This window comes from Mytilus edulis, chromosome 12, assembly GCF_963676685.1.
Source record: "Mytilus edulis chromosome 12, xbMytEdul2.2, whole genome shotgun sequence".
In the NCBI taxonomy this organism is placed as follows: Eukaryota; Metazoa; Mollusca; class Bivalvia; order Mytilida; family Mytilidae; genus Mytilus; species Mytilus edulis.
This window is the reverse complement of record NC_092355.1, coordinates 69,646,591-69,669,877: the sequence shown is the minus strand read 5'-3', so window position 1 is coordinate 69,669,877 and position 23,287 is coordinate 69,646,591. Positions and strand designations below refer to the sequence as shown.

Genomic DNA, 23,287 nt, shown 5'->3' with positions numbered 1-23,287 from the left:
TGACTCGCAGACGGAAAAACATAATGCCCCTAGGTGGGGGCATAAAAATAAAATAAAACTATTATTTTCATTACTGCTTCTTGATCTATATGATATATTACCTTTTGATTTTTTGTCGTTAGCCTCATTGAGTTTTGTTACGACAAGATAAATCGCATCTTGTGATAAAAAGGTTTGATGTGTATGGTAAAATTCTTTATCTCCTGCAAAATCCCATAGCAAAAATGTGGCATACTCCTCTTTGTCATGTAAATCAACATTAGATTTAAGCATGGCTTCAATTTCCATTTGTGCTTGGTTTCGTTGCTGCAAGATTACTAGAGGTTCAACTTCAGATTCAGTGGTTACTGGAGGTTCAACTTCAGATTCAGTGGTTACTGGAGGTTCAACTTCAGATTCAGTGGTAACTGAAGGTAACATTTTTTTAGGCTGCTGGGTTACTGTCTCTGTTTCATCAAAACTTGTTGATGGTGTGTTTTCCTTCACAGCTTTATGGGCTCCTTCTACTGATGCTTCAATTGTTCCTTTGAATGGTTTCAAGAGTCTTGTATAAATTTCAGTTTCTCTATTGGTTCCTATCAATAGAGAATTACAATAATATTAAAAAAATGTGAGATCCCACTATAAAATAAAATTGAACCACCATGCGACAGTGTAGTTTTTGTATTATTTTGAAGGCAAAGAGTGAGTTGTAATTGTTTAAATCCTTCTCTTTTAGTCTGTGGTGGATAGCTGTCTCGTGGGAAATCACAACACATTGTATATCAATATCTTCACATGATATAGCAGCATTAGCTAGCAGAATTGACTCGGAACTCTAAATTTGATTTATACTAAAACATAATTATCAGAAATTTTACACAAGATTCACAGAAAATTTTGAAAAAGACAAACAATTTTGATGAAGCATTGATCTACATTTTGCTGCCAGAAAACCTCTAATTCGCATTCGAGATAACATCAAAAGATAGGCATGTGACAAAATGTCAATTCAAAAAGATTAATATAAATAACAAACGAAATAGTGTAATGATGATATTCCTTATCTTTGTGAGATATCATATCATAGATAAATAAATAAACTGTTGGCACAGAGATATGTCTCTTCCGTAGGCATAACATTCTGATAAAAAAAACATTGCTTATTTAAACAGTCGCTGGACCATGATCTAGTGGACAGGACCTGAAAATGGTCGACAAACTTAGATGTACAGACAGTTATCTAACTTACTATAAGTTGAGTATAAAGTATCATTATCTATTGAAAGTAGTTCCTATCAATCTAACTTAAGCAGAAAACTTAACATGCTAATTAATTCAAAGAGCACTTGACCATGTCCTGGGGGGCAAAGCCTCTAAATAGTCATCAACCTGATATGTACTGATAGTATAATGCAACTTTATACAAAATATCAATGATCTATCGAAAGTAGTTTCAATCAAACTAACTTAAGCAGACAACTTAAAATTCAAATTTCCTAATTAAATCAAAGTCACTTGTCCATAACCTAGGGGACAGGCCATCGTTTCACAAAGAATCATACAACAATCTTAGATCGTACGTCAGTCGTACGTCAAATCGTAAGTTTTTTACCGTTTCAGAAACAATCGTAAGTCGAAATTTATTGCAAGTTTCACTGTTTGATCGTAAACTTACGATTGTTAACAGGCAGTCGTAAGTCAAATCGTAGTGATTTTACCTGTCGACAATTTGTTAAAATCAACAACATTACATTATCATTATCTTAAAGAAAAATAAGTTTCATAGGATGATTAGAATACATGTATTAATGTTTTTTTGTCCCAATCATAAGTAACTGAAACTTTAAATTCCTGAAATAATCGTATTTCTCAGTACATTTGACTTTATTTCTCTTTAACTAAAAGCCGGTCGTCTTACTTCCAAAAGTCCCAATATTTGCCCATAAAAACAAGTGATTGGGCTAGCACAGCACTATATATATATATATACAACTCGTCTAAACATCAACCCAACAATGTTAGATCTGTAAATTTGTTTTCGCAATTTTTTTGTTCTTCCCTCGCCGGGACTCAAACCCATGCTACTGAGATATCGTGACACCAAATCGCCTGCACTGTAGCCGTCCTGCTAGACCACAAGACCAACTGGGCTTCACAATAATAAAGCTTTCGGTGGCTGTGTGTTACCTTTCCTCGTCAGTTTTAATCTTGTGGTGTACTACAGTACATGATATATGAGGCATGGAGATGTTTTTGTTACAGATCAGCTCAATTATCTAAAGTAAAGGATCCTACAAATTAATGCAAGATATGACCATATATAGGGAGGGGGTCGGAACATCGTACCACGGTGTATGCACCTAAGATCACACAACTGTCAGTACATGATATATAAGGCATGGAGATGTTGTTGTTACAGATCAGCTCAATTATCTAAAGTAAAGGATTCTACAAATTAATGCAAGATACAGTCACAGAAAATATTTATATTAATAAGTACATCTGAGTCAGTGACAACTCTACAACAGATTTATCCATCGGATCACCAGCAATGATGGTGATACATGGCTGTGTACATTATGTATATACAACTCGTCTAAACATCAACCCAACAATGTTAGATCTGTAAATTTGCTTTCGCAATTTTTTTGTTCTTCCCTCGCCGGGACTCAAACCCATGCTACTGTGATATCGTGACACCAAATCGCCTGCACTGTAGCCGTCCCGCTAGACCACAAGACCAACTGGGCTTCACAATTATAATAAAACTTTCTGTGGCCGTGTGTTACCTTTCCTCGTCAGTTTTAATCTAGTGGCGTACTACAGTACATGATATATAAGGCATGCATGGAGATGTTATTGTTACAGATCAGCTCAATTATTTAAAGTAAAGGATCCTACAAATTAATGCAAGATATGACCATATATAGGGAGGGGGTCGGCACATCATTCCACGGTACATGCACCTAAGATCACATAACTGTCAGTACATGATATATAAGGCATGGAGATGTTATTGTTACAGATCAGCTCAATTATCTAAAGTAAAGGATTCTACAAATTAATGCAAGATACAGTCACAGAAAATAATTATATTTATAAGTACATCTGAGTCAGTGACAACTCTACAACAGATTTATCCATCGGATCACCAGCAATGATGGTGATACATGGCTGTGTACATTATGTATATACAACTGGTCTATAAACATCAACCCAACAATGTTAGATCTGTAAATTTGCTTTCGCAATTTTTTTGTTCTTCCCTCACTGGGACTCAAACCCATGCTACTGAAATATCGTCACACCAAATCGCCTGCACTGTAGCCGTCCTGCTAGACCACAAGACCAACTGGGCTTCACAATAATAAAGCTTTCGGTGGCTGTGTGTTGCCTTTCCTCGTCAGTTTTAATCTAGTGGTGTACTAGAGTACATGATATATAAGGCATGGAGATGTTATTGTTACAGATCAGCTCAATTATCTAATTTAAAGGAAAGGATTCTACAAATTAATGCAAGATACAGTCACAGAAAATAATTATATTTATAAGTACATCTGAGTCAGTGACAACTCTACAACAGATTTATCCATCGGATCACCAGCAATGATGGTGATACATGGCTGTGTATATTATGTATATACAACTCGTCTAAACATCAACCCAACAATGTTAGATCTGTAAATTTGCTTTCGCAATTTTTTTGTTCTTCCCTCGCTGGGACTCAAACCCATGCTACTGAAATATCGTGACACCAAATCGCCTGCACTGTAGCCGTCCTGCTAGACCACAAGACCAACTGGGCTTCACAATAATAAAGCTTTCGGTGGCTGTGTGTTACCTTTCCTCGTCAGTTTTAATCTAGTGGTGTACTACAGTACATGATATAAAAGGCATGGAGATGTTATTGTTACAGATCAGTTCAATTATCTAAAGCAAAGGATCCTACAAATTAATGCAAGATATGGCCATATATAGGGAGGGGGGTCAGCACATCGTTCCATGGTACATGTACCTAAGATCACATAACTGTGTACTAAATACTCAGCAATTTTTTTTTTTATAAAAGTTTATTTAATAGTTCTACAGCATTTATCATTCATGTTTACACGGACTTTATGAAGATAACAATGCATACATATGTCAAGCTTTTAAATTGAAATCCTAAGGCTCAGACCCATTCCCCCCTTTCCCATCTTATAAAATTGAGAATGGAAATGGGGAATGTGTCGAAGAGACAACAACCCGACCATAGAGAAGACAACAGCAGAAGGTCACCAACAGGTCTTCATTGCAGAGAGATATTCCCGCACCCGGAGGCGTCCTTCAGCTGGCCCCTAAACAAATATATATACTAGTTCAGTGATAATGAACGCCATACTAAACTCCAAATTGTACACAAGAAACTAAAATTAAAAATAATACACCACTAGCAAAGGCCAGAGGCTCCTGACTTGGGACAGGCGCAAAAATGTGGCGGGGTTAAACATGTTTATGGAATCTCAACCCTCCCCTATACCTCTAGCCAATGCAGAAAAGTAATGCATGTCCTGCAGTTATACACTACAGCGGAGCACGATGCTCTTTATTGATATATATGTTTGTATATATATTACGATTTTTACAGTCCAAAATTGAGAAAACAATAATTTATAATTACATGAGTGTAATGGTATGAATCCATAGTTTCAATGTAATTAACTTATTACACCAGTTGCCATTGCGCTCTATCAGGTTAACGTTTTTTAAGGTATAAAATGTATGCTGCAACCCTGTACTCAATACCTGCTTGGATCTTTGTAATAATTCTAGGTTTGAAAACTATGATAATAATTAATTTTGCCACTATGGGATTTTTTATGCTTATTAATATACATATCAAATTTCATTTTCAAATTAGGAAATATTGTAGGCATACAAATACTAAATTTTCCAATCCTACACATGTTTTATTCATCTTCAACTTGTTTTAAGGTGACAAGATTTTTATTTTTAAGCATTCAATTGGATGGAAGGAAACATTAGAATTATTTTTTCAAGTTCCAACCTTGATGAAAGAAAACAAAATTCAATTCCCTTTCAAATACAAAAAAAGTTACAAAAATATTATTATTACATGGTCTCATTGATATTTACCTTCACTCCATTTCAGCTTCAGATAAATGTACTCTACTCGAAGTCAAGATCTTGTTGAAAGTTAATTGGGAACTTAAGAATTGAGCTTGAGCGAAAATATTTTCTGTGTCAAAATATCACAATTTTTTATTGTATAGGCAGCATTTCATTGCTCCCCCCTTTTTGAAGAATTAAGAAGAAGTTTGATTGTCCTCCTTTACATTCCAAAAAATTTTCAAGGCTTCCTTCCACTCACTCTTCAGTTACAGATCCAAGTGTCATTCGGTTAAACGAGAGAAATCATCGTGATAGAATACCTAATGGTGGTCAAGAATTGGGATTGGATCATGAATGATCTGGTACCGGATCGTGAATGTAATTAATTAAAATTTTACTTTAAAATCTGTAAAAATTCTGTTTTTTTTTCTAAACGTGGGATAAATCAGAGAAAAAAAATATGTCTGTCAAAATGATTAAACTTTCACAATGACACTGTGCAATTAGAAAAATAAAATATGCAGTACTTTAGGAGAAAACACTAAAGGCACAACCTAAGTCTATAGGATTTATTAAAACTAGAGGCTCTAAAGAGCCTGTGTCGCTCACCTTGGTCAATGTGAATATTAACCATTGCTTCAGATGGATTCATGACAAAATTGTGTTTTGGTGACGGTGATGTGTTTGTACATCTTACTTTACTGAATATTCTTGCTGCTTACAATTATCTCTATCTATAATGAACTTGGCCAAGTAGTTTCAGTGGAAAATGTTAGTAAAAATTTACAAATTTTATGAAAATTGTTAAAAATTGACTATAAAGGACAATAACTCCTTAGGGGGTCAATTGACCATTTCAGTCATGTTGACTTATTTGTAAATCTTACTTTGCTGTACATTATTGCTGTTTACAGTTTATCTCTATCTATAATAGTATTCAAGATTATAACCCAAAACAGTAAAATTTCCTTAAAATTACCAATTTAGGGGCAGCAACCCAACAACGGGTTGCCTGATTGGTCTGAAAATTTCAGGGCAGATAGATCTTGACCTGATAAACAATTTTACCCTTGTCAGATTTGCTCTTAATGCTTTGGTTTTTGAGTTATAAACCAAAAACTGCATTTTACCCCTATGTTCTATTTTTAGCCATGGCGGTAATCTTGGTTGGATGGCCGGGTCACCAGACACATTTTTTAAACTAGATACCCCAAAGATGATTGTGGCCATGTTTGGATTAATTTGGCCCAGTAGTTTCAGAGGAAAAGATTTTTCTAAAAGATTACTAAGATTTACGAAAAATGGTTAAAAATTGACTATAAAGGGCAATAACTCCTAAAACGGTCATTTGACCATTTCGGTCAGTTGACTTATTTGTAAATCTTACTTTGCTGAACATTATTGCTGTTTACAGTTTATCTCTATCTATAATAATATTCAAGATAATAACCAAAAACAATAAAATTTCCTTAAAATTACCAATTTAGGGGCAACAACCCAACAACGGGTTGTCCGATTTATCTGAAAATTTCAGGGAAGATAGTACTTGACCTGATAAACAAATATACCCTGTGTCAGATTTGCTCTTAATGCTTTGGTTTTTGAGTCATAAACCAAAAACTGCATTTTACCCCTATGTTCTATTTTTAGCCATGGCGGCCATCTTGGTTGGAAGGCCAAGTCACCGGACACAATTTTTAAACTAGATACCCCAAAGATGATTGTGGCCAAGTTTGGATTAATTTGGCCCAGTAGTTTCAGAGGAGAAGATTTTTGTAAAAGATTACTAAGATTTACGAAACATGGGTTAAAAATTGACTATAAAGGGCAATAACTCCTAAAGGGGTCAACTGACCTTTTCGGTCATGTTGACTTATTTGTAAATCTTACTTTGCTGAACATTATTGCTGTTTACAGTTTATCTCTATCTATAATAATGTTCAAGATAATAACCAAAAACAGCAAAATTTCCTTAAAATTACCAATTCAGGGGCAGCAACCCAACAACGGGTTCTCCGATTCATCTGATAATTTCAGGGCAGATAGATCTTGACCTGATAAATAATTTTACCCCGTCAGATTTGCTCTAAATGCTTTGGTTTTTGAGTTATAAGCCAAAAACTGCATTTTACCCCTATGTTCTATTTTTAGACGTGGCGGCCATCTTGGTTGGTTGGCCGGGTCACCGGATACATTTTTTAAACTAGATACCCCAATGATGATTGTGGCCAAGTTTGGTTTAATTTGGCCGAGTAGTTTCAGAGGAGAAGATTTTTGTAAAAGTTAACGACGCAGGACGACGACGGACGCCGCACGCAAAGTGATGGGAAAAGCTCACTTGGCCCTTCGGGCCAGGTGAGCTAAAAAAAAGAAGACATCTTGAGCCTATAACGACAACATTCCAGTATATAGTTATATATTTGAAATCGAATCTTTGGTGTGACCACCCATCCCTAGGATTTTCATGGCATTCCATCTATGCCATCTATTTTTCATGGAAATAGGATGGAAACAATGTAAAATTTGATGAAATTCCATTAAATTCATGGCAAATATTTTCAATGGCAAAAATGGTTTTCATATTTGCCATAAAAGAAATTCTATGTAAAGGATGAAAATCTATGGCAATCGATGGCAAAATTTGGACTTTATCTTTTCTGGGGGATGGAAACGATTGCAAATTTGGACTTTGAAATTTTTAAGGAAGGCAAACGATGGAAAAGCAGCAATTAGATTTTTTCTAAAATGAAAACGAGGGCAAATTTGACTTTCAAGAAAATCGACTTAAAATATTTTGATGATTTAAAACATAAAAAGTTACTGAAAACATTATCAAAACAAATACTCTGCAGGGTGCAGCTTGACACGACAGCAGAGGTCATACCCTGAACAGTTTAGGCAAGTATAGACACAACAATCAAGCTTGATACAGCTCTTAATTTGAATTGTCATTAAATATTTGACACAGCATACATTTTGGACACAGAATGAATGTGGTCAAGCTTAGGAAATTTTTAATGTCCAATATTCAAAATATAAATACATGGTTAGATTCAGCAGTTCAAAGAACCCCGTATATTCAATTTTTGTTGAAATCAAAACAAAAAAAAATTGTTTTATTTTGACCTCAAGGTGGACCAATTTTGAAAACGGGACCCAAAGTGAAAAATCTGAATACACAGTTAGATTGTGCATATCAAAGAACCTTTAGGAATCAATTTATGATGAAATCAAACAAAGTAGGATTTTGGACCCTTTAGACCTCCTCAATTTGTACGATTCTTTGTGAAACGATAGCCAGAGCCTCAAAATCTAAATAACTTAAGCAGAAAACTTAACAGTTGTTGACGCTGTTGTTATCTTCGCCATCATGTGAAATACAATCCCTTTCAAGAAAATCGACTTAAAATATTTTGATGATTTAAAACATAAAAAGTTACTGAAAACATTATCAAAACAAATACTCTGCAGGGTGCAGCTTGACACGACAGCAGAGATCATACCCTGAACAGTTTAGGCAAGTATAGACACAACAATCAAGCTTGATACAGCTCTTAATTTGAATTGTCATTAAATATTTGACACAGCATAGATTTTGGACACAGAATGAATGTGGTCATGCTTAGGAAATTTTTAATGTCCAATATTCAAAATATAAATACATGGTTAGATTCAGCAGTTCAAAGAACCCCGTATATTCAATTTTTGTTGAAATCAAAACAAAATAAATTGTTTTATTTTGACCTCAATGTGGACCAATTTTGAAAACGGGACCCAAAGTGAAAAATCTGAATACACAGTTAGATTGTGCATATCAAAGAACCTTTAGGAATCAATTTATGATGAAATCAAACAAAGTAGGATTTTGGACCCTTTAGACCTCCTCAATTTGTACGATTCTTTGTGAAACGATAGCCAGAGCCTCAAAATCTAAATAACTTAAGCAGAAAACTTAACAGTTGTTGACGCTGTTGTTATCGTCGCCATCATGTGAAATACAATCCCTATGTCTCACTTTCCGCGACTTTCGTCACAAGCGAGACAAAATTTAATGTGCATCATTTTTTTTAAATTTTAACTTGTATAAGAATTATTGTTTAGAGGTCTAATCAGTCAACATAACCAGTCTTAATGCTGACCATGTATCGCTTGATAAGGATGCAAACGAAGTGCAAATATTGTCTAGACAATACTATTACAATGAAATTTTGGGACATATTTTCAGACACGGCAACTTGTTTGAAGATCTTTAGCTGATAATTTAGCTATTTCAAGGTACTCTTGAACTATTATAGTTTCATGATTATCATGATTATAGCCAGAAGCGTAAAACAATAGTTACAATTATCATTTAAGGGCAACAGTTCCTATAAGTGTGGACTGAACATTTTAGCTATGTTGAAAGGCTGATCCCATCCTCTGTATGAATTATAGTTGTTAAGCTAATAGAGAAAAAAAAAAATAAAAAATCATCATTTTAAAGTGCAATATAGGAAGTCCTCTGACAATTTTGATCAGAAGGTTCATAATGAATTTTCAAACATTTCTGCAACCCTACATTTTTTGTATGTAAGAACAGTTTTCCTATCTTATTCAAATAATATCTAAATATGCTTAAAAGGGGAGGGGGAAATTATCTATTTTATGTTGTTCACCTTTGCTAATTAATACTGCATAAAAGCTAACATAATTAATGTTGCCAATTTATGCAATAGATTTGCATTTGGACAAAAATGCCTCTCAGCTAGTTTACAACATGTCAAACTAAATAAATTATGAATATTCAAGGCCTGACATCATCGAAATGGAACCTTGAATTTGATCTTGTAAGACTTTGCTTCCAGAACTGCACATCCCAAAACAAATCCAATAACATTAAATTGCTCAAAAATATGTTATATAAACTAGAAAGGAAAACTGTTAATTAATCTTAAGAAAAGAGAAACATATTTAAGCGTATACATCATACCATCTAATTTATTCCATATGCCATCATTAGACATCGCTTTGCATTTTATTTTGTGGATTTCGATTCCATTTGTACTGTTAACATCTGTAATGTCTTCACCAAACAATCTTCTAATCAATGATGTCTTTCCAGCACCTTTTTTCCCAACAACTACTAAACGTATGTCTCTTTTTTTCTCAGATCCTGACTCGAGTAATTTGAGGTACAAGGGAACAGACCTTTTGTCAGCCATTAATTTGATTTCAGTTGGAACACTATCATCTACAAGGAAGAACATCATAACTGTATTTTACTTGATTAAGTATAACTAGTCTTTTATGTTCCATGGTTTAATATTTAATGTTCAGTTTAAAGCAAACTAATTGCACGTTTCTTTCATCAGAATCTTTCATTTTGATTGGCTGACAGTAGTAAAGAGGCATTTATAAATTATGCCGTATAGCAGTTTGTTTTACTGGGTGTAAAAGTTTGCAATTTAGGGGATAAAAAGTATACGAAAAATTTGGCGGAATCTGATATGGTTGCAGTTAAAAAGTTGTAAAAATTGACAAACAAGCATCTATTGTTATGGTTAAATGCTTGTTTTACCTGCATGACTTCTTATTTATTGATTATATTTTGATACAGTTAATGACAGATCTGAAAAGTGCACACACTTTACAACTCATTAATAACAAGCAGCTGACCAAATATGAAGTCATTCTGTTTTGCAGTATTGTAGAAATGAAATTTTTTCAGTTTACTCAACATATTGAACCAGATGCTCCGCAGGCCGCAGCTTTATACGACCGCAGAGGTCGAACCCTGAATGGTTGGGGCTAGTATGGACACAACATTCAAACTGGATGCAGCTCTGAATTTGGATTGTGATTTAATAGTTGACACAGCATAGGTTTCTGACACAGAATGAATGTGGTCTAATGAACTTAAAATGTTTTTTTTGGTTTTGAGCAATTCACTATGCTGTTGAATATTAATCCTTTGATATTTGAAGAAATTTTCTTTTTCATTTCTGAAATCTGAAATAAGAAAAATTGAACCCCAACAATTTTTTTGCACCTCCCCCTTTCCCTTACGAAAAATGATCTCAATTCAAATTTCTAATGGAGTTTTCAACAATAACTACTCATTTAAATACATCATAAAATATAAAATGTTATACAGTCATGATTTAAGTTGATTTGACTACTATTCTGGACAAAGAAAGATAACTCCAATGCAACATTATATATTGGCAAATATCCAATGAAGTTCATTAAACTAAAGTTTTTGGCAAATTTCCAATGGAATTTATTAATAACAAAGTTTTTGGGAAATTTCCAATATACATAATTTAAGAGCAGTTTAGGTGAGCTATTAAAACGAGTTTCAATTACCAACCTAACACTTCTTTTAAATTATGTTTTGTACTTCAGTAATTGTCCATTAACCTGGAAACCCTTTTCCCTCTTTTCTTACCCCTTTCTCTTTCATGAATGTGACCTACCGAATTAGACAATTTACCGAATTTGTTATCCCATAAGCAACACGACGGGTGCCACATGTGGAGCAGGATCTGATTACCCTTCCGGAACACCTGAGATCACCCCTAGTTTTTTGGTGGGGTTCTTGTTGTTTATTCTTTAGTTTTCTATGTTGTGTCGTGTGTGCTGTTGTTTGTTTGTCTTTTTCATTTTTAGCCATGGCGTTAGTCCGTTGGTGTGTGTGTTACATTTTAATGTTGTGTCGTTGTTCTCCTCTAATATTTAATGCGTTTCCCTCAGTTTTAGTTTGTTACCCCGATTTTGTTTTTTGTCCATAGATTTATGAGTTTTGAGCAGCAGTATACTACTGTTGCCTTTATTTGTTGAAATCAAGTTTAATTTTGGACCCCGATTTGGACCAACTTGAAAACTGGGCCCATACTATTGTTAAACTAAGTCCCCCCCACTGGCGGCCATCTTGGATGTTGCAATGGCGACAAAGTAACAACATTTGGTCAGTATCTCATTAAGAACATCCATGCTATGTTTGGTTTCATTCCATTTAGTGTTTCACTAAAAGAAGACATTTGTATGTAATTCCCGAAGGGTCCTATGTTAAACTAAGTTCCCCGCTGGTGGCCATCTTGGATAATGGATTGGCTACAAAGAATCAACACTTGGTCAGCACCTCATAAAGAACATGCATGCCATGTTTGGTTTCATTCCATGCAGTGGTTCTCTAAAAGAAGACATTTGGATATATTTCCCATAGGGTCCTATGTTAAACTAAGTCCCCTGCTGGCAGCCATCTTAGATGATGGATCGGCTACAAAGTAACAACACTTGGTCAACACCTTATGAGGAACATTCATGCCATGTTTGGTTTCATTCCATTCAGTGGTTCTCTAAAAGAAGACATTTGTGTATATTTCCCATAGGGTCCTATGTTAAACTAAGTCCCCATTCTGGCGGCCATCTTGGATGATGGATCGGCTACAAAGTAACAACACTTGGTCAACACCTTATAAGGAACATTTATGTAATGTTTTGTTTCATTCCATTCAGTGGTTCTCTAGAAGAAGTTCAAAATGTAAAAAGTTAACGACGACAACGGACGACGGAAGCCAAGTGATGAGAAAAGCTCACTTGGCCCTTCGGGCAAGGTGAGCTAAAAACTAAGTACATGTTTAGATTCAGCATATCAAAGAACCCCAAGAATTAAATTTTTGTTAAAATCATTTGAGTTTAATTTTGGAAGCTTTGGACCTTAATGTAGACCAATTTGAAAACGGGACCAAAATGAGGAATCTAAGTACACGGTTACAGATTCGGTATATCAAAGAACCCCAATAGTTCAATTTTTGATGAAATCAAACAAAGTTTAATTTTGGTCCCTTTTGGCCCCTAATTCCTTGGGACCAAAACTCCCAAAATCAATCCAAACCTTCCTTTTGTGGTCATAAACCTTGTTTTAAAATTTCATAGATTCCTCGTAAATGATACTAAAGTTATTGTGCAAAAAACAAAAAAAATGCTTATTTTGGGACCTGTTTTTGGCCCCTTATTCCTAATATGTTGGGACTTAAACTCTTAAAATCAATCACTACCTTCCTTTTGTGGTCATAGACCTTATTTTAAATTTCATAGATTTCTGTTTACTTATTCTAAAGTTATTGTGCGAAAACCAAGAAAAATGCTTATTTGGGCCCTTTTTGGCCCCTAATTCCTAAACTGTTGGGACCAAAACACCCAAAATCTATCCCAACCTTCTTTTTATGGTCATAAACCTTGTGTTTAAATTTCATAGATTTCTATTTACTTTTACTAAAGTTAGAGTGCGAAAATTAAATGTCTTCGGACAATGACGACGACGACGCCAACGTGATACCAATATACGACCAAAAAATTTTCAATTTTTTGCGGTCGTATAAAAATCTGAAGTACATTGTATTGGCAAACAGGAAGAATGTATTTGACAGATCCAAAAAGTGCTCCATGTTATATATACAATGCTCCACAGGCTTCAGATTGATACGAATACAGAGGTCGAACCCTCCACAGTAGGGGCAAGTATGGACACAACATTCAAGCTTGTTACAGCTCTGAATTTGGATTGTGATTGAATATTTGACACAGTATAGGTTTCTGCCATAGAATGATTGTGCTTAAAGAACTTAAAACTACAGACTCTCTAGAAGAGCAAATGTCGCTAACCTGTATCTACTGTGGTTTTGGAAATCATGTAAAATAAGGTTAAAATCATATAATAAATAGTACTAGATACCCTAATAATGATTGAGGCCAAGTTTGGTTTAATTTGGCCCAGTAGTTAAATCAAAAGCAGGTCATCCCATTGTAGTCTTACAATAGTTAATGAAGACCCTTATCATTATTTAAATTAGTTTTCAAGTTATGACCATTTGAAATTGTTTTTTACTTCTATAGTAAACCCCTATGTTCTATTTTTTAGCATATTGACGGCCATGAGGGTTGGATGACAGGGTCATCGGATATATTTTTCAATCAAGATACCTTATTGAAAATTGTGGCTAAGTTTAATTCTATTTGGCTAAGTAGATTAAGTTGAAACAATTTTTGTAAAAGATAACGAAAATTTACGATAAATTGTTAAAAATTAACTTTAATTGGCAATAACTCCTTTCCTCAATGGATTTATTTTACATACTTGATTCGCATAGGATTTTTCAATAAAATGCTGAAAATACGCTTATTTTAACGAAGTATTAACTGTACCTTAAATAGATCAGTTAGACATTTGAAATTTGTTGTCAGTTATACATTTAAGAATACCCTTTTTATATAATTGATACAAATTTTATTAAGTCTGGTACAGACTTTTTGTAGTCAAAGTGTTTCAACTGAGGTACTACACAGAGGCGTCGTTATGGAGTAAAGGGGTGGCATCAAAAGTCGCCATTATGGAGTAAAGGGGGTGGCGTCAAAAGGCGTCATTATGGAGGAAAGGGTTACGGGGTCAATTGAAATTTTGGTAATGTTGACTTATTTGTAGATCGTACTTTGCTGAATATTATTGCTGTTTACTGTTTATCTCTATCTATAATATGTTAGACAATAACCAATAAAATGCTCCGCTGGGCGCAGCTTAATATGACCGCAGAGGTCGAACCCTGAACATTTGGGCAAGTATGGACACAACATTCAATCTTGATACAGCTCTGAACTTGGATTGTGATTAAATATTTGACATAACATAGGTTTCTGACACAGAATGAATGTGATCTAAGAACCTAAACATTTTAAATTTACCTATTATGGTCCAATAACCAAAATCTAATTACCTGGTTAGATTCAGCATATCAAAGAATCCCAAGAATTCAATTTTTGTTGAAATCAAACAAAGTTTAATTTTGGACCTTTTTGACCTCAATGTAGACAAATTTGATGATGGGCCCAAAAATCAAAAATCTAAATACATGGTTTGATTCAGCATATCAAAAACCCCATATATTCAATTTTTGTTGAAATCAAACACAGTTTAATTTTGGACCCCGGTTTGGACCAAGTTGAAAACTGGGCCCATAATCAAAAATCTAATATATGGTTGGATTCAGCCTATTAAAAAACCCCGAGAATTCAAGAATAAAACCCCATTGAAATGGTCCGAGACCACAATTGTCGTCCCTTATGTGTGTTGTCCACGAATGTAGTCCCTAGTGTTGACAGTAGGTTACTTGCCAATTTTTTTAATACCCCTTCCTAATTTAGTTCTCCATATTTTATGCCTCAAATTGCAAGTAGGGGGGTGAAATTAAAAAAAGATTTGGGTCCAGAATTTTAAAGGAAAGTAGTTATTTGGTCCAGCTGAAAAAGGTTAAAAACTAGCACTTCGGAAGCTGTGAAAAGATTTCAAGACCACCTAAACATGAAAGTGTGCATATTTTGAGTAAGAGCCGATGCAGTTTTTTTTATAATTTTGATATAATTTATCCTGTAAAAATTTTATTGAGAAAGCGCAGGTGGGATTTTTTTAATTTTCATTTATGTTCTAAAAGAAATGCACTACGAAATAATTGTGGTCTTGGACCAAATGAGCAATTTATACAAAGTATTTGAAAAGTATTGTTTTGGACCCTTTTTGGCCACGTATTCCTAAACAGTTTGGGCCATAACCCCCAAAATCAATCCCAACCTTCCTTTTTTGGTATGAAATCTTGTGGTACAATTTTAGAAAGATCCATAAACTAACACACAAGTAATGGTCCTGAAACTAGAAAAATGCTTGTTTTTTGCCCCTTTTTGACCCCTAGTTCTTAACTTTTTAGGCAATCACTCCCAAAATCAATCACAGCGTTCCCTTTGTGGTATGACAGCTTGCAGTACAATTTCAGAGAGATCTAGAAAAATGCTTGTTTTTTGCCCCCTAATTCCTTAAATTTTGAGTCAATTACCCCCAAAATCAATCCCAACCTTTCTTTTGTGGTATTGAACCTTATGGTAAAATTTCATAGAGATCCATTCACTTAAACTAAAGTTATTGTGCGAAAACCAATGTGTCTTCGGACAACGAGGACACCAACGTCATACCAATATACGAACTTTTCTTAGCAGTCATATAAAGACTGTAAAATTTCCTTAAAATTACTAATTCAGGGACAGCAACCAAACAACGGGTTGTTTGATTCGTCTGAAAATTTCAGGGCAGATAGATCTATTAACCTGATGAACATATTAACGTACGTCAGATTTGCTCTAAATGCTTTAGTTTCAGAGATGTAAGCCAAAAACTGCAGTTTAACCCTATGTTCTATTGTTAGCCATGTCGGCCATGTTCGTTGACATGTAGGGTCAACAGACACATTTTTAAAACTAGATACACTAACGATGATTGTGGCCAAGTTTGGTTAAATTTGTCTCAGTAGTATCACAGAGGAAGATTTTTGTAAAAGATGACAGAAATTTAAATCAAATTAGTAACTAAAATTACTAAAAAATTCCATGGATTTTAATGAAGGCCCCATCCACCTTAATATCAGTCCAATTGTTGTCTTTAGAAAGTAGCAACAACGGTTGTCCCTAAGGGCTTGCTTTCTGACTGAGCGTACCTCCACTCTTTACTCAAAGTATTGGAAAACAAGAAGTAGGTGTCTGACGACTAGAAAAGTGCAAACATATTAGAGCTCATTTATAACAAGCAGCTGACCAAATATAAAGTCATTCTGTTTTGCAGTATTTGAGAGAAATGTGTGACGAAAATATTTGAGTTCATTAAGTTCATTCAACATATTGAAAAATCAAGTATATGCAAACAGGTAGTAAATATTTGTCATGTAAGCCTTATTATCATTCCATAAAAATATATAGTTTACCTTTTGCTTAAAGTATCAGTGAAAAAAACATTACCAAGAAAACTGAACTTGAACTAATGAACAATGAAATTGAGGTCAATATAAAATAAAGGGGATATGTGGTAGGATTGCCAATGAGACAGCTATCCAATAGAGTTCAAATAAGTGGAGAAAAGAAATGATAGGTCACTGCAAGGTATTCAACGATGAGAAGAGAAAAGCACACACCATATATAATTGGGCACAAAACACCCTGATATGAAAAGTTTACAATCAACTCTGCAATACAGACATGCACACCATACCTTATTTTAAATACATTGTACCAAATATAGACTTAATGCTTATAGTACCCGGAAACAGACCTTAGAATGAAAAAACATCGATAAAAGAACCATGATTCTAATGCAATTTGTATGTAACAATTATTTTCATTGGCTAAAAGTTGCCGTCAAATCCACAGTTGACCAGGTGTAACTAAGGAGGGACAACCATTTTGAAATGATTGTATCAACAAATGTTCGATTACAACTATATAATCGAAAAAAAAACAACACCTACCTCGAATTCGCCTATTTAATGTTATTTTATTCGAATTTGAAGCGTACAGGTAACGTAATAACCTCCAGTTTGTAAGTTTTCATTTGTATGACGTCACATTTACCCATGACGTCTTGGTGCCACAATCATTCATGAAGTTTCGCGTATTTTTTTTATTTGTCAAATTTAGACATTTTTCCAAATTTTTTTTCGTATTATTTCTTTTTTAAATGCATTAGAATCGGAATAACAGTACTGTAGTTGAAGAGTTGCCACCGTCAATTTTGATTTGACGGTCGCAAATATCCGTTTTACTGTCTCCGCTACGCGTCGCCAGTAAAACTGCATTTGCGACCGTCAAATCTACAATTGACGGTGGCAACTCTTCAACTACAGTACTGTTATTCCTTAAATATGAGGTCAAGGTCAGATGAATCTTGCCAGGCAGACTTGTAACTCTAACAATCATCCCATACAAAATATAGTTGACCTTTGGGTTAAAGGATACAATAAACAGACAAAACACACAAACTTAACATTGACCAATGAACCATGAAAATGAGGTCAAGGTCAATTGAAAACTGCCTGACAGACATGTTCACCTTACAATTATTCTATACATCATATATAGTTAACCTATTGCTTACATGATTCGAGAAACTGACTTAACACAAAAACTCAACATTGACCAATAAACAATGATAATGAGGACAAGGTCAGATGAAAACTGCCAGACAGACAAATTCACCTTACAATCATTTTATACATTAAATATAGTTGACCTACTGTTTATATCATCTAAGATACAGACTTGACAAGGAACACTTAACCTTGATCACTGAGCCATGCCATGATTGGAGTGGATCCTTATATCTCACATTCTTAGACATTAGTCGCACGTAAGACAAAATTATTGATTTCTAACAGCTATTATGTCAGCATGTCATCTACACAATGGCTACCTTAATCTTGGTGAAATAATTCTAGCAAAGTAGAATATTGCTTGTACTATCTGACTATAGCATTCTAAAGAAGATCATATATTTGGTGGTACTTACTATGTCGTGTATATCATATATTTCGTGGTACTTACTATGTCGTGTATATCATATATTTCGTGGTACTTATTATGTCGTGTATATCATATATTTGGTAGTACTTACTATGTTGTGTATATCATATATTTGGTGGTACTTACTATTTCGTGTATATCATATATTTGGTGGTATTTACTATGTGGTGTATATCATATATTTGGTGGCACTTACTATGTCGTGTATATCATATATTTGAAAGGTGCTAAAGGTATAGCTCCATAGTTTATTTTCTATTATAGTTATTAATCTTATTTCCAATGTTTTGATTGGTCTAACTGTATGATATTTTGGCACATCAGAGATTTCCTACCATCAAGCCAGTTTTTGTGAAAATGTAGGTTTTAGCAACAACAACAAAAAACATATACAACGTTTTGGAAGCCCAGCGACTATGTATATAATAATGATATAAAGTTTTAAAAAAATATACCTTCTATCCCTAGTTCAGCAGTAACACCTGAAGATTTCTCTGACATGACATTCTGAAAAATGAGGAATATATACACTGTAAATATATCTTGACTCATTTCACTTGTAGAACAATTTCTAAAATATTAAATTTCTAAAATATCAACCCCCAAAAATAATATATAATAACAATGTTTCACATTATATTAAATATATTGAACAAATTTTAAAATTTTTAGGAAAATGTGTGGCCTAAGAGCAATAGAGAGATATAGCTTAAAGTGTACAGGTTGTTTTTGAATTTAGAACATCCTCTTCAAGACATAAACTTACTTCATGTTATTTGCAAATGCAATTTGAATGCACCTTTGAATGGAAAATTGTTCCAACTGTATAATATTCTAATATTGTGTGACCTCACACTTGTTATCGTTTGTCTTAATTATTTCTACGTCCACTTTTGGATAACCTTTTTTGAAGTATGTAATGTGGGGGTATATCAAGTATAGATCTGTCCCACCGTATAATGGAATTGTCCTTTTAAGTAGCATTTGGGGTATAAATAAACTATATAGGCTCGAAGGAGCCTGTTTATAGCTTACCCAGCATTTTTGCCCACAAAAAATTATGCAATGCAACAAGAATGTTTCTGTTTAATGGAAACTGTGTGCCAAAACCTGTCTTGCTGATCATTTTGGCTTGACCAAGTTTTATAGTTTTAAAGATGAAAAGCAAAAATGAAAAATAAACAAGAGACTCAAACAAGAACGTATCACTCGTGAACTTCGGTAATTTTGCCAAAACTAAATTGGATGTATTGCTTCTTGGTGTTTAACCCTGAGACTGCTGCATTGATTTTATTGTGTCATTGTGCAATGCTGAATAAAATATTAATAATTTGTGGAATTGACTCATTTACTTTAAATTGCTAAAGCTTTGTAAATATTGACTATACAGCAATAAAAGTTACTTGTATGTGAACAAATATTGTTAGATTCTGGATTTTTCATTTTTTGTGTTTGTTTGTGTCTGCAGTCATTTTTTACCTGTACAGGTGCAAATAAAGATATACAAAGGTAAGTTTTATGATTTAATATATTTCAACAATTCAATAAACATAAAACTTTGTAAAACAAGAACATATGTAATTGTTAGATATTTGTAAAAAAAATATTTGGCAAAAAACTTGTAAAAGTCACAGGTAATACTGCAGGTATTTTACACAGGTGAGTCAAAAAAACTCATTAAGGACAAAAAACACGTTAAATTGTAATAAACAGTATGAACATAACACAATGAATGTTACTAAATTAATGTTCAAAATTGCTGATCAAGCAACTATTACAACTGTTTTAACTTTATCCAGAATCAGCAGAATTTTTACCAGCAGGAAAGAGGATTATTCAATAGTTCTGGCGTGTATGGTACACCTGAAAACATTTTGGTACACACAATGCAACTTTGCGGTCGGGGAGTACTCACAGCCTTCTGAATGAGAGCATTTACTACAGATGTCCTGAAATGTAATGTCTTTTCTGGTTTTATTTACTGGTGGATACTTTTTGTTCAAATAAAAGCATTGATAACACATAAGTTCAGCTTCAGATTGGTTTTTTTTTCAGGGCATCGGATAACCCCAAACAATTTTTTCTCATGTGCCACAGGAATAAGTATTTAATACTCCAAGTTCTGTAAATAGTTCTGGCGACACGTAATATTTGTCCATGTACACATGGTGACCATTTTCCAAAAGTCCATACCGGCTCAACAAACCAATAACCTCTTTTGTGCAGGTTGCATTGCATTTATTCTCACTAAGAATAAGGTCAGCTTGTTTTGAAATCTGCCGTCAAATCCAGTAATAGATTTCGTCTAGAGTAACCTGTTGCCATTTTTTTAATGCTGCTATTTACTTTCAGACTTTCATCGTCATTGGTTTTTACCTTGGCAAATTTATTGGTTTGAAATACAAGTTCATTTATAAAATCATCATTTATAATTAATTTTTAAAAATCCAAAGGTTCATTACTTTGCATACCATTGTTTAATTTAGATTCATCGGTAAACGGGGCAATGATTAGGCCCAAGACCACAATTAATGACCCCGCTTTTCGTTGTCCACGAATATAGTTCCTTTTAAATAGAGTGTATTTTTCCTTAATTTTTTTTCTTTCCCTTCCTCACTCATTTCTTAGATTTTTTTGGGTGGAAATGGAAGAAGAGAGGTGAAATTAAATTTTGGATGTTGTATTTAAACTGATTTACAGTTTTCGGAACCTCTCTTGACTTGTCAATAGGGGTATGGATGTGTATTGTCTAAATTTGTAAAAGTGATTGTTACAATCTTTCTGAATTTTGGATATATATTTGGACTAAGACTATACATTACACACACAAAAAATTTGACAAAAGTGCATGGTGTAATTTTTTTAATGATGCAAAACATTATAAAGAACTGATAGAGGAATTAATTGTGGTCTGTGGCCTAAGAAAATTTTGAATTTTTACTTTGACATCTTCTCTGAATGGTCTATTGGTCTATTGGTATTAATTTGTCAAACTACATGAGAAGAAATGATTTTCACTTTCATTTGATAGAAATTTTGTGGAAAAGTCACTTTTCAGGTTAAATGCCCAAAATGTAGCTGTTTCACTTTTTTCAATATTTTTGCAAAAACAGCATGCTTAATTTCTCTCTGACAGATTTTTTCTGATATCTATTTGTGTTTGTGGTATTTATTACAGTTGTTTTACTTATTTGTGAACTCTGAACACAAAAAAAGTAGATATAAACCTAAAAAGAGTGCAAAATGTGCTGTCTTAATAGTCCAAGTCTAACTAACGGTCAGTATACGCAGCAGATGAAATGTGAAGTTCTATGCACTTAAAAGTTGTATTCCTAAGCAGATTGCACTGAATCTATATCAAAAACACTTATTACTGGTTGTTTAACCATTTCTGTTTCACAGACTACCTTATTTTCTTCTGTTGGATAGCTAGTGGTTAAAATATTGGTCTTTTGAGGCTGAAATTTCATTCAGGTTTTAAACAGTAAAGTTAATAAACTTTGCCTCAGACCATACTGTCTACATATATAGTTGAAATTGACAGTCTTGTTACATCCAGGCTCCATGTTTTATCATATCTTAGCACAGATTTAAGCAAAAAGAAGCATATCTCCATCTCTCATATCATTTATATGCTTTTTAATATGCAAATGTGGGGAACGGCCTAAATTGACAATTTTTTTTATAAGCTTGACACTGCTAAAGACCATTTTATCCACATGTGTTATGCTATTTGAAACTTATATTTCCATTTCAAGTACATTTATAACATGATATAGTTTTTTTGATAACTTAACAACTTCAGAAAATTGTGGTAAGTAAAAAATGTTACATTTGATATAAGGCCTCACTTGATTTGAAAACCTCTATTTTTTGGCACAGGTTTATATAAAATTAACTTCTGGCCAATTTTCATAAGTCTGATACATGAAGTATGCTATCTGTTGCTTTAAATAGATGAAAACTTATACATAGAGACATTAAAAAGTGTTAGTTTTGGTATCTTTTGGTTTTTAGAAGCTCAAATTTGATAGTTGAAATTGTCCCATTTCAACGCCACAATTCAGCCCCCAAAGTTCAGATATAAAAAATGCCACATTTTTTTCATTTGGTATCATATGGCTTTGAAACTTTGTAAACTGTTTTATAATATACTAAGCTTGAATCATGTCAATTTTTATTAGAATTGGTCAAGTTTTAGGCCCCAAATAGGCCCAAGACCACAATTAATGACCCCGCTTTTCGTTGTCCATGAATATAGTTCCTTTTAAATAGAGTGTATTTTTCCTTAATTTTTTTTCTTTCCCTTCCTCACTCATTTCTTAGACTTTTTTGGGTGGAAATGGAAGAAGAGGGATGAAATTAAATTTTGAATGTTGTATTTAAACTGATTTTGATATGGAATGAGTGATTAGGCCAAGTGCAAAAAGGTCATATTTACAGTTTTCGGAACCTCTCTTGACTTGTCAATAGGGGTATGGATGTGTATTGGCTAAATTTGTAAAAGTGATTGTTACAATCTTTCTGAATTTTGGATATATATTTGGACTAAGACTATACATTACACACACAAAAAAATTGACAAAAGTGCATGGTGCAATTTTTTGAATGATGCAAAACATTATAAAGAACTGATAGAGGAATTAATTGTGGTCTGTGGCCATTACATCACTGTCCTGACATGACCATCCATTTTGGAGATCGTCTGGGAATTCCCTGTCATTCTCTGGTGAAAAGTCAAATATTGGCAGGTTTGCAAGTATGTTTCGATTAATATCGTAAAAACATTCAGGACCGAATCCCTCAAAATTGTCTTAACTAT

At 33.8% G+C, this 23,287-nt stretch overlaps 1 protein-coding gene across 1 annotated transcript in view; it reads right to left on the bottom strand.

The window, feature by feature from the left end:
- LOC139497810 (uncharacterized) overlaps positions 1–23,287 on the bottom strand; it is an 83,252-nt gene that overhangs the window by 41,514 nt on the left and 18,451 nt on the right. The window contains exons 6-8 of the mRNA XM_071286044.1: positions 18,921–18,972; positions 10,064–10,324; positions 102–575 (exon numbers count right to left, since the gene is read on the bottom strand). Of these exons, the coding sequence (XP_071142145.1) occupies positions 102–575; positions 10,064–10,324; positions 18,921–18,972 (787 nt within the window). The remainder of the gene's footprint in view (positions 1–101; positions 576–10,063; positions 10,325–18,920; positions 18,973–23,287) is intronic.